This window comes from Lepeophtheirus salmonis, chromosome 7 (genome assembly GCF_016086655.4).
Source record: "Lepeophtheirus salmonis chromosome 7, UVic_Lsal_1.4, whole genome shotgun sequence".
NCBI classification, from domain to species: Eukaryota; Metazoa; Arthropoda; class Copepoda; order Siphonostomatoida; family Caligidae; genus Lepeophtheirus; species Lepeophtheirus salmonis.
Genome location: NC_052137.2, coordinates 12,065,890 through 12,081,052, shown reverse-complemented (window position 1 = coordinate 12,081,052; position 15,163 = coordinate 12,065,890). Strand labels below are relative to the sequence as shown.

At 31.4% G+C, this 15,163-nt stretch overlaps 4 protein-coding genes across 6 annotated transcripts in view; 1 reads left to right on the top strand and 3 right to left on the bottom strand.

Moving 5' to 3' along the window:
- Positions 1-2,318: 2,318 nt before the first annotated feature.
- Polr2D (RNA polymerase II subunit D) lies at positions 2,319-5,430 on the bottom strand. The gene has a single exon (XM_071889906.1). The coding sequence runs from the start codon at positions 4,347-4,349 to the stop codon at positions 3,930-3,932; it is 420 nt and encodes a 139-aa protein (XP_071746007.1). The 5' UTR covers positions 4,350-5,430; the 3' UTR covers positions 2,319-3,929.
- On the bottom strand, positions 2,413-3,766 carry LOC121121482 (tRNA-queuosine alpha-mannosyltransferase). The gene has a single exon (XM_040716427.2). It carries the CDS (start codon positions 3,764-3,766, stop codon positions 2,645-2,647), a length of 1,122 nt encoding a protein of 373 aa, XP_040572361.2. The 3' UTR covers positions 2,413-2,644.
- Positions 5,431-6,338: 908 nt separating the features above from the next.
- Positions 6,339-12,305, top strand: Med (Smad/Smad4 homolog Medea). The gene is made up of 4 exons (XM_040716425.2): positions 6,339-6,988; positions 8,693-9,292; positions 11,011-11,316; positions 11,372-12,305. Exons 1-4 carry the CDS (start codon positions 6,608-6,610, stop codon positions 11,732-11,734), a joined length of 1,650 nt encoding a protein of 549 aa, XP_040572359.1. The 5' UTR covers positions 6,339-6,607; the 3' UTR covers positions 11,735-12,305.
- The window catches only part of LOC121121480 (FMRFamide receptor-like), an 84,544-nt gene continuing 81,676 nt past the window's right edge, over positions 12,296-15,163 (bottom strand). For 2 of the 3 annotated variants that reach the window (XM_071889905.1, XM_040716426.2), the window contains one exon: positions 12,296-13,715. In XM_071889905.1, the coding sequence (XP_071746006.1) occupies positions 12,712-13,715 (1,004 nt within the window). In that variant the 3' untranslated portion in view covers positions 12,296-12,711. The remainder of the gene's footprint in view (positions 13,716-15,163) is intronic. The other variant, XM_071889904.1, reaches the window with a different exon arrangement.

Genomic DNA, 15,163 nt, shown 5'->3' with positions numbered 1-15,163 from the left:
CATTCAATGTGATTCCACTTATTTAAATAACTTTGCAGAGATCCTTCATCACTGACTTGCAACTAGTACGTCTTTCCCCAAAGAATTTTGCCCACACGGCTACTAATAATTAAGGTGTTCATACTGACTTATTCTGTGACCATGCCTTCCATTACAAAGTCCAGGGGGTTACTATCAGGCGTAGAGAATGGGTAAAATTTTATTTGAAAAAATTTCTAAATTGTCTTTGTACCATTATAATTCATACTTCGTTTCCAATATCGAGATATCTCCACAAAATACTCTTAATTATATTACGTTAATGGGATTCTATTTCTGTACCATTTTGTATGTATTGATGTACTGGAAATTATGTTTGGTCATTACTCACATGTAGTGAGTACAAGTCCTCCGCCCAATTTTTTGTCATATTATATATAATAAACCAATTTACATAAGGGATTGTATAACGGTGTTTATAATTTTTGGGACGAAGCATTTTGCATTAGTTACTTTACCCTTAGAAAATAATAATTTTATGTATTACAGATATTTCTCCTGAGGTAAAACATTTAAAGGAAATAAATACCAACATACAAATCCAACTTGGAGTCTATGAAGCAGAAATAAAGTAATTAAAGAAAAAGTTGAGGGAAAATGATGTCAAAATTTCGTACGCATATTCAAAGTTTTAGTCTTTAAAAATGCGCCTCTCTTCGGTATTTAATTCAAACCATATAAAAATTTTTAATTTGCAAGTCTTCACATTCCAAAAATTGGTCTAATAAAACCATTGATAATTCACTTCAGTTAGTTAACTGAAGTAGCGGTTTCATTAATTAAGTCGTCTATAAATGTCGCCAAATGTCATAAAATTTTATTTTTTACCGTTTCTGAGTATGTTAGAATAAGAATGCACATACATTTATGAATGCAAACTACGATTATCAAAGAAAATAGAATAGCTTCTTCTACTTTTGGAAGACGAAGAATACGAAATTAAGTAAGTTAAAGAAATTATTCTTAAAGTAATGATTCCATTTTTTCATAATAGTTAAGCTCAATAAAATTATTTTTTTAGTATTCATTTATTGTATTAAGTTCTTTTTGGGCCATGCCATATGTCACAAGGGGGCACTGAAATCTTGTGATGTAACTCTTCTTATAGGGATTTGGTAAATATAATCAAACCTGTATTCCCTTTTGACAATCATATAATTAATTATGTGAAAATATTGATTTTGTTAAATATAAAGCATTTTTTTCAAATGTTTGACCTAGTGATTTATTTATTATCATTGCAAACTTGCCATGTTCCTTTTTCAAATATACATGCTAAGAATAACTCGCTAATGTTCTTCTTCCTTCATTTACATAAATTGGTTTATACGTACATCGATTCATCATTTTTTGGAATTCCAAATATTATCCCAAGTATATATTGCCTAAGATACCACGTGATGTTCATATAAAATCACAACTACGACAAATATCATAGCTTTATAATTGTACAAAGTTCATATGAGTGACCGAGAGGAATTCATCATCAAAAATGATGTTTTTTACTATAACGTGTTCCGTAATTGAAACTTTGCTCCTCCAGATAGAATTGGAACCCATTGACTATTCCTTCCTTATGATATTTATTAATTGCTCCTCACTATTTTACTTTTTTTTCTTCTTCCAGCTATATAATTAATCTTATCGAGCGACAGTAAAGTTCGAACCGATAATATAAAAACATAAAAAGGAGGCGAAATAGTGGCAAAATCTCTTCGAGACAAAATTACCTGGCCGTAAAAATGTTCGCGGCAAAATTAAAAGTCAAGATTATTTTTCGCCATGTTTGTGTCTTAATAACCTTAATATCGTCACCTAGTATCAATATATTATGTAACACAACACCCTCAATATCTACCTCCAGTTGGTGGTGTGCAATTCAAGATTCAGAAAGTCGTATGCATTACATCAAATATGGAAACAAAAAAAAGAAAAATGTATGATTAATCCACGTTTGCATTGATGACAATATATATATTTGCACAAGAAAACTCTGACTTATCTTTAAGTTTATGATAAAAAAGAGTCATTAACCAACTTCCTAAATTAGTCATAGTGGTGAGAGTGTAGTGGATGCCCCAGAAATCGACTTTATATTCTCAACCTTCAAAAAGTTTGCATTCACCTAAATTAGTCAAGTGAGATAGTTTTGAACTCTAACAGTGCTATAGTTAAGTTAATTTTTAATCTCATTTCTTTACTTTTCTCCAAAATTTTCCCCCCCACAATTATAAAATTCAGACATCATAATTAAAGGATAATTTGTAAGGTACAAGTAATTTAAAGAATACAATATAAAATATATTTACTTCAAAAAATATGACACTGATTTAATTAATAATAAACTTACAATTTGGACCCCACGGGCCGAGATAATAATGATAATACTTGTAATCATATTCCAATCTTGAAAAAAAAAATTAAATTAATAAAATGCGGCAACATAAATTAAGTATATCTAATTTGAATAGAATCAATTCAGTTAATAAGCAATCAGTTAAAATTCACATTTTTAATGGATTTCAAGATTGCAATAGGATTCTTATTTATTAAATTAAAAACAATTAACATTTTACTATGGCAATGTAAGGTACTTTTTTAACAATTAGCTATCGGGGCAAGAAAAAATATTTTGATATTTTGACTGCAAACCTGTTGCTGAGTACTTTTCGAAATCCATGTCGATACCTTGTCTCGTTAGATGAGGCTTCTTACAAAACTCTCTTAGCCTTTTATAAAGTTGATTATCGGTAGAATAAAGGTATTTTTTTGGAAATAACTCCGGGTAGACGAGTCTGTTAGGAACAAGTGGATAACATCCAAGATAAGCCGCCTCTACAACAGCAACTCCAAAAAATTCATGATTTGCAGTTGATACAACAACATCTGATTCATTAATCAAAATTTGATAGTATTTATCCTTACTTGAGACAAACCCCCAGTTGACAATATGATCCACCAATTTCAGTCGGGCTTCCTCAAATATGCGTGGAACATCTGTATAGGTTTCTCCTAATACAGAGATTTTGAAATCATGTCCCTCATCATGTAGCCTATACAGTACATTAAAAAATGAAGTAGGATTCTTATCGTGCTCCCAACGATGAGGCCAAACTATCCGCACTGACTTTGGTGTCAGCTCTCTCTGAACATTCAATGAAGGAAAATTGACTGGGAAATAAAGAACTGAACATTTTCCTTGAAGTTGGTGCTTCAAATTCTTAATTTTATAGTCGGGTTGCTTAGATAGAAAGCCATCAATGCCATCAAGGAACGATAACATATTATACTCAGAATTGAATAGAATGACGTCTGCACAAAGTGAAGAGATAATTTGATTATAACCATATTGGAAATCGCGAACGTGTTCATTTTGAATAGGATAAATGAGTTGATTTTCGTGAAAGTATAATATTTTTTTTGAAGAACTTAAATCTTGCCTTAGCGCGATCAACTCTGCCAAGTTAAGAACTGAGGATGCAAACAAGTGAGTAAATTTCTCTGAAGGAATACTTTGTGATAAAGCCAGTGCTCCAGTACGAGCTCTCCAATGCCATTTTTTCGGTGTTAAAGTAGCTAGATATGCGACTGGAACTACACTTTCCAGGAACTGAATGAGCTGTTTATGTGATCCGCCATAAAAGGGTTCAATTATCAATATTTTGGATGTGCTACACATATCGAATAAACATTGGGATTCTGTAGTTAAAAAAAAACAATAATTCATAACTTGATATTATACAAAGGATAAGCAAATAGGAATCAAATGATGAATAAATTGTAAGTTATATTTAACTTTGAAGCGGGAAGAGTCTTTTTATCCGTCAATTATTATAATTAATAAATATTTAGTAACAAAATTGAAAATGCAAATATTGAAATGAAAGGAATTAACACTGAAAGCTCCTTTTAGTTTGAATATCATCGAGTAAAACTGAGAGTTCCTCGTCATCGAAGCGTCCTTCCAAACTGGGGATAAGACTTCGTGCTTCCTCGGGTGAATCAGGACACAAATTTGCTAATGCTGCCAATTCGAATTTATGTAGTTTTTTCTGTGTTAAGACGGATCGGATACTCGCTATGTTGTCCAAGTTACGAAATTTAGCAAATCTCTGTGTATAATTCAGTGTTTTCATGAAAACCTCAGAAAATTCTTGTTCCTCTTCAGCAGCATCATTTTGCTTTTGACGATGTTCCAGGAGGATATGCACTTCGGAGATGAGGAGTGTCTTTGTCTCGGGATCCTCAAATTCCGTTGGAAACTGGAGATCCGATGCATCCTCTTCTATTCCAGCTTGTTCGGACGCCATGGATCGCTTCTATATTTAATAGTCTGTCAATTACAACAGAGCACGAAATCGAAATATTCTTTTCTCTATTTTGGTATCTCCCCGGCCGGTGTTAATGCGATTCAGCACATGAAACTGCTGCGCACACCACTGGCTAAACCTTTAAAACAAAGCAGCGAAATACGACTGTCTGTTTGAGGAGATTCATGGTCATAGAGTTATTTTTTGGCACGCAAGATGTCGCTTTTTATGATACAAAAGATGAAATTCACTCTCACTCATTTTTCCTAATTAGTAATGTTGTATTAGCAACTTTTTCCGCCTCGCAGAATATATATTGTAATAGAGTAATACCAATGAGTTCTAATAGATAATAATAGGTAGTACTAAATGACCTTAGCGGACAAAAAAAAAGTGTCGCTACGGCGCATTACCTTGTACAAATATTGCTCACGTGGTCTTTTGTTCGCTACGTTGTTTTATTAAAGTTTTATCTAGCTAGTGGCTATTTCTCCTTAGGAATATAAAGAGAGAGAGAGCTAGATTGAAACTGAACTCTAAATTAAAGTGATGAAGAAGAGAATCCATCTTTTGTTATCGTTTATAAATGAAAATGATCAACATAGAATACAATATATATATTTATACTGATACATATGGAGGGGGTTCCCGCTTAGTGCGGTTTTTGGGAATAAGAAAAATATGCGTAATGTGAAATCTGCGTTGAACCGTGACTTTTAAGTACTAGGATAAATTATTTTTCAAAGTCCACTTTTCACTATTTTTCCTTTTTTTATATAGTATGGTTAGAACAATAAAAACATTTATTTCATCATAAATTATTAAAAATAATGAATGCCTAAGGTTAAAAACTTGCAAAATTTAATCTTAATCGGGTATTTACTTGATTAATCCTGTCATTTCAATACTGTAAAATTTAACCGATATTTATTCAGCAAACTTTTTGAATGTATGTTTATATAGTAAGTTATAACCAAAAGTTGTAAGTCTTTCATATCAAATACTTACAGGACACTCCTTCTTATGCTAAATTTAACAATTCTATTATATGAATATATAGACACATCAACAAAACTTATCAACAACTAAAAAATTATTGTTATACTCAATATATAGTTTTTTATAATTTATTATCATGACATGTAAAAACGCGATATTAGGGGAATATACCACTCTATACGAGCAGTCAGAATAATTTCAAACAACACGTAATGCGAAATCCGCGGTGTCTGAAGTCGCTTTATGCGGGGACCTCCTGCACATATATTAATAATAATTAATAAATAATGGTTAAAGACTAGAACAGGAAAGAGAAGAAGAAGAAGAAGTAAGAAGCTGCTGCTAGCTGAATTGAAGAAAAGAGAAAAATAAGAAATAGAAAAGAAAAGAAGTTGAGGAATGGAATGAGGGAATAAAGGAAAAGAATGAGCCATAGAGAAAGAAATTTATAGAGGTGACAAGGATTTTTAGTTGGCTGGTAGGCTTAGTTAGGCAGATAGACAATAAATATTCTGATCTGAAGAAGTATATTGCAGCTGTTGTGCTTGGTCTACTAATACATAATATGTCGTGCGCCAACATACAAAATCTTGAACATGCATCAGCCTATTAAATTGATGGCTGTTTCGGCAAAATACTATAGCGACTAAAGAAGGGAACACCGAAATGAATATGGAGCGCACTCTTTTTATGCTTGACTATTGTGCAAAATAATTTTTTTTAATATATATTAATAATAAATTCAATAAATTGAAACTTAAACCCATTACCCATTTCAAAAAGTTATTAAATTTTTTATATGAGAAAGTTTAACCATTAAATAATTATCATTTCAAATGTATAAAACATATTCTATATATTTTTAATTTAACACAATTTTTATAATGAAGCACATATATTTTGTACAATATACATTGTTTCAAGATATGTATCTATTACAATTAATATGAGAAAATTATTTTGTACTTAAGTCAAAGCAAGAAAGCCTGCATACCAAAGTTAACAGCTGAAGGGAATGTAGCAGTTTTTGGCAGTCCTTGTCACCTCTCTCTCTAATTTTTGCTCTATGAAGGAAATAATGAGCTCTTGAGGAAAGAAAAAGAAAGACTGAAGAATGGAGTTATCGTTGTCGTTGATTAGTGAATGTAGGAATTAAGTTTGGAAGTTGTGGATGATCATTGATCTCGTATTTTTGGGTGGAAGTGTGGAAGGTTGTGTAGTGGACGTGGAGTGTGACTTGTGCATCTAGAGTGTGTGGGATGAGTGGGGGAGGCGGTGGTGGAAGTGGAGGTTCTGGTGCTCCAACTTCTGCAGATGCCTGCTTAAGTATCGTGCATAGCTTGATGTGTCATCGCCAGGGAGGAGAAACGGAGTCTTTTAGCAAGAGAGCCATCGAATCCCTCGTCAAGAAGCTCAAAGAGAAGAGGGAAGAGTTGGACTCGCTCATTACGGCCATCACGACCAACGGAGCACATCCCACCAAATGTGTCACCATTCAGAGAACTTTGGACGGAAGACTCCAAGTGGCTGGCAGGAAAGGATTCCCTCATGTCATCTACTCCAGGATATGGCGATGGCCGGATCTTCATAAAAATGAACTTAAACAAGTCAAATACTGTCAATTTGCATTCGACCTCAAGGTCCGATATATATCTTCTTATCCTTTTCCCTTCATTTATGACTAGCGATGTGGCCCGTCAACACCAAAAACGAGCTAGAATGATTTTTTTCAATATTGAGTCTGGATTATATTTGTAATCTTCCACAAATTATTCTTATTTACTCTTTCGGTGTGTCTCAAATTGCACTATCAAAGTAGTTACAATTGATCATCACAATAAAATAGGCAGAAATTGACGAATTAAGTCAATAGAAGTCTCTTAAATAAAATAGAGCTTTTAACCTATAGCCAAAATTCTTGGTTATCCTAACTCATCTTTGACTTTGAATACGAAGTCTAAAGTGAACCGCTTTATGTATATATCATATAAAAAAAATTATGCTCATGTTTCGCTAATAAGTTTAAATTTTAAATATAGGGAGAAATAATAAATGAGAACACTAATATCTTGCAGGTTACCAACTTATACTTTTAAATAAAAGCTTGATCACAAGGATTTCGACCATTTTCACTTACCTATTTACGGCCAACACTTTCATTCATTTCAACTATTAATAAGTTGAAAATGGAATCAAGCCATTTTTGCCTCTTATCTATTCAGTCTCAATTCTCATGTTTTGTCAAATTCGTATCATGCAAGTCATTTTCAAAAACAAGAAACCAAACTTGTTCCTTGCTAACCATCTTTCTTGACTGTTAACCCTTCTGGGACCATAAGGTTTTATTGCAATTATTATACTGAATTGGACATAAAAGACGAGTTTATTTTTATTTAGCGAAAGTTTCATTAATTTGATTTTTGAATTAAAATAACTATTTGAGCTATGATATTGAAATTTTCAAAGAAGATTTTAATGGATATAATATAATGTAAAAATAAAAATGAGGGATTTAACTTGGCATAACTATATTGTCAATTTGTATTCCTATATTTCACTTCTTCTTTCCCTTTTATCCATTTATGTTTAGGACCAAGACTTAAACAATTCATTATCAGTGACCTAAGAGTTACTTAATAGTGGAAACTCTCTTTCTAAAGGATGAAGTGTAATTAGCAATCAATACCAAAAGTTCGTTCTTTCCTCGAAAAGGGGGCTATTTTTCCTGTTCAGGATATTTCATTGTTTTACCATAAAGTATGTTCAAACATTTTTGCAGTTAAACGTAAATAAAAAAAGCGAATGAGACTAATAGTTAATCTTATACCTCTTAATTGCTTTAAAGTACACTCTAAATTTAAAATTAAAACATCTTATAAATTAAGTTTTTTCTATGCTCTATTGATATCATGGATGCATGCCATTCGTTTTTATTCACAAGGATCACAGAAAAATCCTTATTTTCAAATGGGGATCAAAGTATTTTCAATTTAATGTTCTCTGCTATGGCCTCAGTAGTGCAACTAGAATGTTTTCTAAACTGATAGAGATAGTCTTTCCAACGGTAAATAATTTGAAAATGGAATCAACACATTTTTGTTTCACATTTATTCAGTCTCCTTTATCATGTTTGTCATTTTCAAAAAGAAGAAACCAAATATGTGCCTTGCTAACAATCTTTGTTGACATTATATTTATTATTAAAGACAATCAATGTAATTTAAATCGACTCAAAGTAGACCCTACCATACTTAAAGTTTAGATTTTAAAGCCACTCACCGAATATCCAAATATATATTTCAAATTAATTACCTTATCAAAGTACTTATACTTTATTCTTCTAGGTGGACTCAGTTTGTGTCAATCCTTATCATTATGAACGTGTAGTGAATCCGGGCATTGATTTGTCTGGACTTAATATTCAAGGACAAAATATTCCTGCCCTCTATAATTCAGAAGATCAATGTAATTCCGCACCTAACTGGATGGACGTTGAATCAGATAATCGATCTGACTGGCCTTCCAATGATACAACATTTTTTACGCCTCCTCAACCACCTCAACAAGATTCGAATCAGTCAGCAAACGGCTCTTCAACACCTTCCAGCGACCCTTCTTCCAGTGGGAATAATCAAACTCAACAGTCTTCTCAAAATGGGAATCGCCAACAACAACAACAGCAACCACAACAACAAAATGGAGCTATCCCAAGAACTGTTTCTTCGACTTCTACAGCCTCGTCTCCGATCATGAATCAACACCATCAGGCAAATTGGTCTTCTACTGGAGGAACATTGAGATATCCAGCAAATAATTTAATGGGATCTCATCCTGGTAATGAATGGTATCGTAGTTCACAAGCGCAAGAATCAGCATGCCCTATCTCTAAAAGCCCGATGCCTGAATTTTGGTGTTCTATAGCTTATTTTGAACTTGACACCCAGGTAATAATACAAACTTCTTCATATCTCTTTTATTAAATATAATTATTCCTTCCCTATTCGAGTTAAGTACATTATTTCATTGGTTATCTAACATGTCTCAAGTTTGAAATGGTAGCTGTTGTAATTTAGATTTGCCACATTGGGTTTTATATAATTAAACAATTTTAACAATTGTTAATGGTTATATTTTTGATATTACATTTTATGTGCTACATATGGGTATTACATATGAGATATTATGATTATTTGTACCGAACCAATTGTTTATTTACTAATAACAATGAATTATCTTGATATCTTAATAATAAAAATAGCATATCTTGGAAAAAAAGTAATTTGTTTTTATAAAGGATAGTTATATTCGTTAATGAAACAAAGCAAAACAAAATTCAAGGATAATTAAATTATACGTTTAATTTGATCGATATTAATTCATTCAAATCAATAAAAGTTGTGTTAATTTTCCTTAAATTTATCTTTTTTTTTTTTGTCTATAGTGACAGAAAATACATATAGGACTGCATTTCTGAATATTATTACTAATAAGCTAGTGTTGAGACTCGTCTAAGCAAAGTATTTTTTCTAGCCCGATTTAGACTAATAGTTCGTTCCAGACCGTAAATCGAAATCTAATTGTTTTCGAATCGTAGATCCATTTTTTCGGCCTCAATCTATGGACCGATTGTCTCTACTATCCTTATATATGTGTTATATAAATTCTTGATTTATGCAACACATTTTACTTGATATGGCGATATTTTGCTGATGCTCATAATTTTGATTTTAAGATGATATCATTCAATAATTCATCTATAGAATCGGTCTTAGACAGAATTTAAATGGAACCGATCTTGACTGACTTTTTCTTTGAGACCATTCCGGAACGAACTTCTTTAACGGACCTAATTAGTTCGCTTCACTAAAAACCATAATGGTGTCAGACCGGTCTAGGATTTTAAAACCGAACTCAACACTAGTATTAGCATTACTATGAGTAAGGTTGAATTTAAAAAAAATATATGAACTAGAGTAGGTTTGCCTAGCATTGCCCGGGACATTAAGAAATCCAAAATCTTTTGACTTAAATGAATTTTTGAGCTCTTCTTTTTTCTTCTCTAAACCTTATAATTTCCTTTAAACAAGGGTGCAATGATACATACCAACATGCACTCAGAATAATTATTAGAATTTTACGATCTGTTTTTTTAGAAAGATACTATTTGAAGGCCAACAAAAAAGTATCATTTTTACACCTTTTAGTTTTTCCCAGCTATGTTATAGTAATATCTACGAATGGATTACTTTTTAATATTTTTGGATTCCATTTATTTTTTATTGGGGTTTGATTACCCTTCGGATAATAATAAAGAATTTTGAGACAAAAATTTGTTATGATATTTATTTAACGCGAATAGAACAATATTTTATTCAATGAGTTTTTCAGGTAATGACTGTTCTATACTAGAACATGCTGTTTTTTCTCTATGTAGTATCTATATATTTTGTGTGTTATTATTTAGATGCTTAATTACATTTTAAATGTATCGTAATTCTTCCGTTTATTCAATTTTTTTATTATTGTGTGAGGAATTTTGCAATAATTTGGTGCATATATATGAATATAAACATAGTAATTGAACCAATTGAGTTTCTCAATTTTGGTTACAAAATTTAAATATAATGTGTAGTTTATACTTGATTGATAATTATTTCCATAGGTTGGTGAAACATTTAAAGTACCTAGTGCATGGCGCTCAGTAACTGTAGATGGTTATGTTGATCCCTCTGGGGGGAACAGATTTTGTCTTGGCGCATTAAGCAATGTTCATCGAACTGAAGCAAGCGAACGGGCTCGCATGCATATTGGCAAGGGTATTCAACTTGATTTGCAGGGTGAAGGAGATGTATGGATTCGCTGCCAATCAGATCATTCGGTATTCGTTCAGAGCTATTATCTAGACCGGGAAGCTGGAAGATCTCCTGGTGATGCTGTGCATAAAATTTATCCTCTTGCCTACACAAAGGTTTGAAAAATATAACATTGATTCTTGGGAACTTCAACATAAAACTCTATTTCAGGTATTCGATTTAAGACAATGTTATCATCAAATGCAGCAACAAGCTGCCACTGCAAATGCCGCTGCTGCAGCTCAAGCGGCAGCTGTCGCAGGCCATTTACCTGGTCCTCAATCAGTTGGAGGTATAGCACCAGCTATCTCTTTATCTGCAGCTGCTGGTATTGGAGTTGATGACTTAAGAAGACTATGCATTCTGCGTCTCTCATTTGTTAAAGGTTGGGGTCCCGACTACAATCGAAAATCAATCAAAGATACACCGTGTTGGATTGAAGTGCATTTACATCGGGCTTTGCAGCTATTAGATGAAGTTCTTCATTCGATACCAGTTGACACTGCTCGCCGTCCCATTCATATAGCTGACTGAGATTCTATGAACAAGTTCATTTAATATTGAAATTTCAAGAGTTTAGTCAAGTACACAACGATCAATTAATATTTTAACGCATCAAACAGTTTGAGCACATTCTTTGTGCTGGAAAAGAACTTTCTTATAGAAAAAAAAAAGAAAAAAAATATATTTATTCTATTTTTTACCTAATTTTTTCAATGTTTCTACGAGATGACAATGTTTTTCAATTTTCTATTTAAACCACGCTTTTAATGAATGTTATATATAGGAATATATTATTTACATTTATCTGTTAATAAAAAATCTCATTGAATTTGCTTTAAATGTGTATTTGAGATTAGATTCGTTATTATATATATATATTGTTACAACCCAAAAATTATTTACAAATACATAAAGTTTCTATTTATTTTATTTGTATGTTAAATATCCGTTTTATTTTTATATATAATTCAAGCAGTTTCTAGAAATTTGAAATATCCATTCACAAATATATACCTGTATATATATATATATTTATATTTTGTCACTGATTGAATTATACTTCATGTCTTGCAATAATAACATCTGAGGACATAAACCGTTAGCGTCGCTTTATTTCATTTTAATAAAGAATATATGAAAAAATAACCCTGACAATACATTTATGAAAACACAAATACCATAAATACAATAGTTTCACAAATAAATCATTAATTGCTTGATCAGTATTGACAAAAAGATATTATTTAAAAAAATATGTAGTTAAATGCTTTGGTCTTTTGACCTTATGACTTGGAATGAAGACATACATGACGTGTATTGTATACATATATCTAATAATAATATATCAGTACATAAAAAATATATAAATTGTTAAAACATATACAATTATTGTTTATTTATTGATTCCATAATTAGCATTTATTTTCCCCCCTGTTCGCAGTAATTTCTTACCAACTGCAAATTAATTATTATAAATATACATAAAACATTCATGACATATTAAAAGTTTAAACCTGAGTCTCTTCATCTCTTAACTTCTGTAAATTATTACCTACTTGATAGGATTTCCTCGAAATAAAAGCAGTCGAAATGTAATTCAAAAGTCGTTTTCCAAGTTTCAATAGTCCTTTTTGAAAGGCTTGGCTAGAGTAAAAGTAAATAAAGATGTTTACACTCGAGTTCAAAACCAGTAGCCAATGGCTAAAATGACTTAAGAGAAACACATATGATGGTACATGAAGTTTTCCCTGATTAATGCAATGTTCGTAATGAAATTCAGAGCCATGAAGAGGAGTTACAATCTCAAAGAGTTGGATGATTAGACGAAGAGATTGACAAGCCAGAAAGGCCATCACAATTCCAAGTAAAATTCCAATGGACTTCTCCGTTTTAATCTTAAGTAAATGCCTTCGACGTACCCTATCTGAGTTTTGCGAACCAGCTACTACATACTTCCCAGTCATAACGGAACTTTGTCTTATTTTGAGATAAATTGAAGTATTGATGAGGCATAGAATCGTTAAAGGAATCACTCCAGTGACCAATAATTCCATGTAAGAATTGAAAACAATATATTTCGAATTTTCATTTAAAGAAGTTGTCCAAAAGTATAAGGATCGATCCCCTTCTTTGTCTGTCTTTTGGATTATTTTAAATTCAAAATATTTTGGGAATGAATATAAAATTGCGATACTAGCTACTATGAATGTAGCAAAATCTGTTCCTGGGCGAATTTTCATCGGATATTTAACAGCATAATGACGGTCAATCGCCATTGCTACAATCATATATATACTTGCTGTCATGAATACTGCCTTAAGTGGATGGAATACATAAGGATATAAAATTGAATACCATTCAGGGAAATCGCCCAAAATAAACGATGAGAAACCATTATCAAAAATTGAGCAAATTAAAAAAGCTCCATCAACAAGTGATAACTTTTTCAAATAGGAGTTAAATGGAGTTCTCTTCATGTCTTGAAATATAACCAAAAGAGACAAAATATTTCCTGAAATAAAAAAAAATAAAAAAGTTAGTATGATTTTATTGAAATTAAAGACAATTTAATATATTTGCCAAAATACAAATGCTAAAGGATTACATACATCTAGCTTGCAATTAATTTGCGCATAATTAAATAACTCCCATCCCAAATAAAAATGAGATAGATATATAGTATTTACAGAATTTATTATCCAATTATCTAATCGTTTGACATGTCTTTATTTTAACTATTTTGGCTAAACGAAGTTGAGTAATATAAATTATTAAATAATAATTTAATGCATTAGGTAGTTCCATGGTCAAGATATGTACTCAATGAATGTGATAACCTAATATATTGATACTAGTTTATGATTTTATCACATATAATTAATACGCCATACACATTTAAATTTTCGGTTAGGATTGGTGATTACTAGGGATGTGAAAATTGTCTAAATCCTCGTGAGCTTAAATCAAAAATAAAATAATATGTTGACAACTATGATAAACGACATATTTTTATCACGCAACCATTTCTCCAAAAATAAACTGTAGAAATAGTTTGTAGTTAGCCCATTTTCCTGACTAGAAATATATTTCAATAATTATTGAGAATTGTTTGTATCTAAACTAACTAATTAATATTCAACCAATCAACGTTCAGAACCATAAATGGAAATAATATTATAATCAAGGTAGTATTTCTATTAACCTTGATTATAATGGAGGGGGGCCTTTTCGTAGTTGCTAATTAAATATGTGTTGCGATAACATCACTAACTGGGATACTTTTTTCAATATTTCGACAGTATAATAAACATATCCGTTGAGTACTATAATTTATAAAAGTGATGAAGTCCTTGGGAGCCGCGGTTTTTAAGGTTTTTAAGGTTAACTGAACCTGATAAAAATAGGTTATTTGCAACCTTGGTTATTTGGTAACACTGACCATACACGATACTGAGATGTCATCATGATTATTTTTAAAGAGGATTGTATAATTAAGTCTTCACCTTGCGATAATAACGAAAAGAAGAAAGTGATTAGTTTGTTAAGAACCATGCATCACCAACTGAAATTGATTATATTGATGATATAAAAATTCGATTTCAAGTTCAAATACCGCACTATCAAATTGACTGAGCTTGTATATAATATGATGTAAAAATTTAAACAAATTTAAAATCATATTAATAACTTGTTGGACAGTTTATCAGTGGGGTCATATTTAATTTGACTCTTTAAAAAATCCTCCTCGGTTTTTCATTGAAGAAAAAAACATATAATTATGTTTTTTATTTTACAAAGCTGTTGTCATTATTTGTGCTTATAAAAAAATGAATAATGTTTTTGTCAAAATCATTCCCGAGACTTTTGGAAGCTGCTTAATATTATTTGATGCCTATATTTGTTGATTTTGAGAGCTTTAAGAAATGTATCGTCCCGCTTTTGAGGAAATTGATATTTATG

Bases quoted from the DNA above. Each gene is read 5' to 3' on its own strand.
- LOC121121482 (XM_040716427.2), bottom strand. From the start codon at position 3,766: ATGAATTATTGTTTTTTTTTAACTACAGAATCCCAATGTTTATTCGAT.
- Polr2D (XM_071889906.1), bottom strand. From the start codon at position 4,349: ATGGCGTCCGAACAAGCTGGAATAGAAGAGGATGCATCGGATCTCCAG.
- Med (XM_040716425.2), top strand. From the start codon at position 6,608: ATGAGTGGGGGAGGCGGTGGTGGAAGTGGAGGTTCTGGTGCTCCAACT. The intron at 6,989-8,692 runs GTCCGATATATA...TTATTCTTCTAG, and splicing joins AATTTGCATTCGACCTCAAG to GTGGACTCAGTTTGTGTCAA. The intron at 9,293-11,010 runs GTAATAATACAA...TTATTTCCATAG, and splicing joins ATTTTGAACTTGACACCCAG to GTTGGTGAAACATTTAAAGT.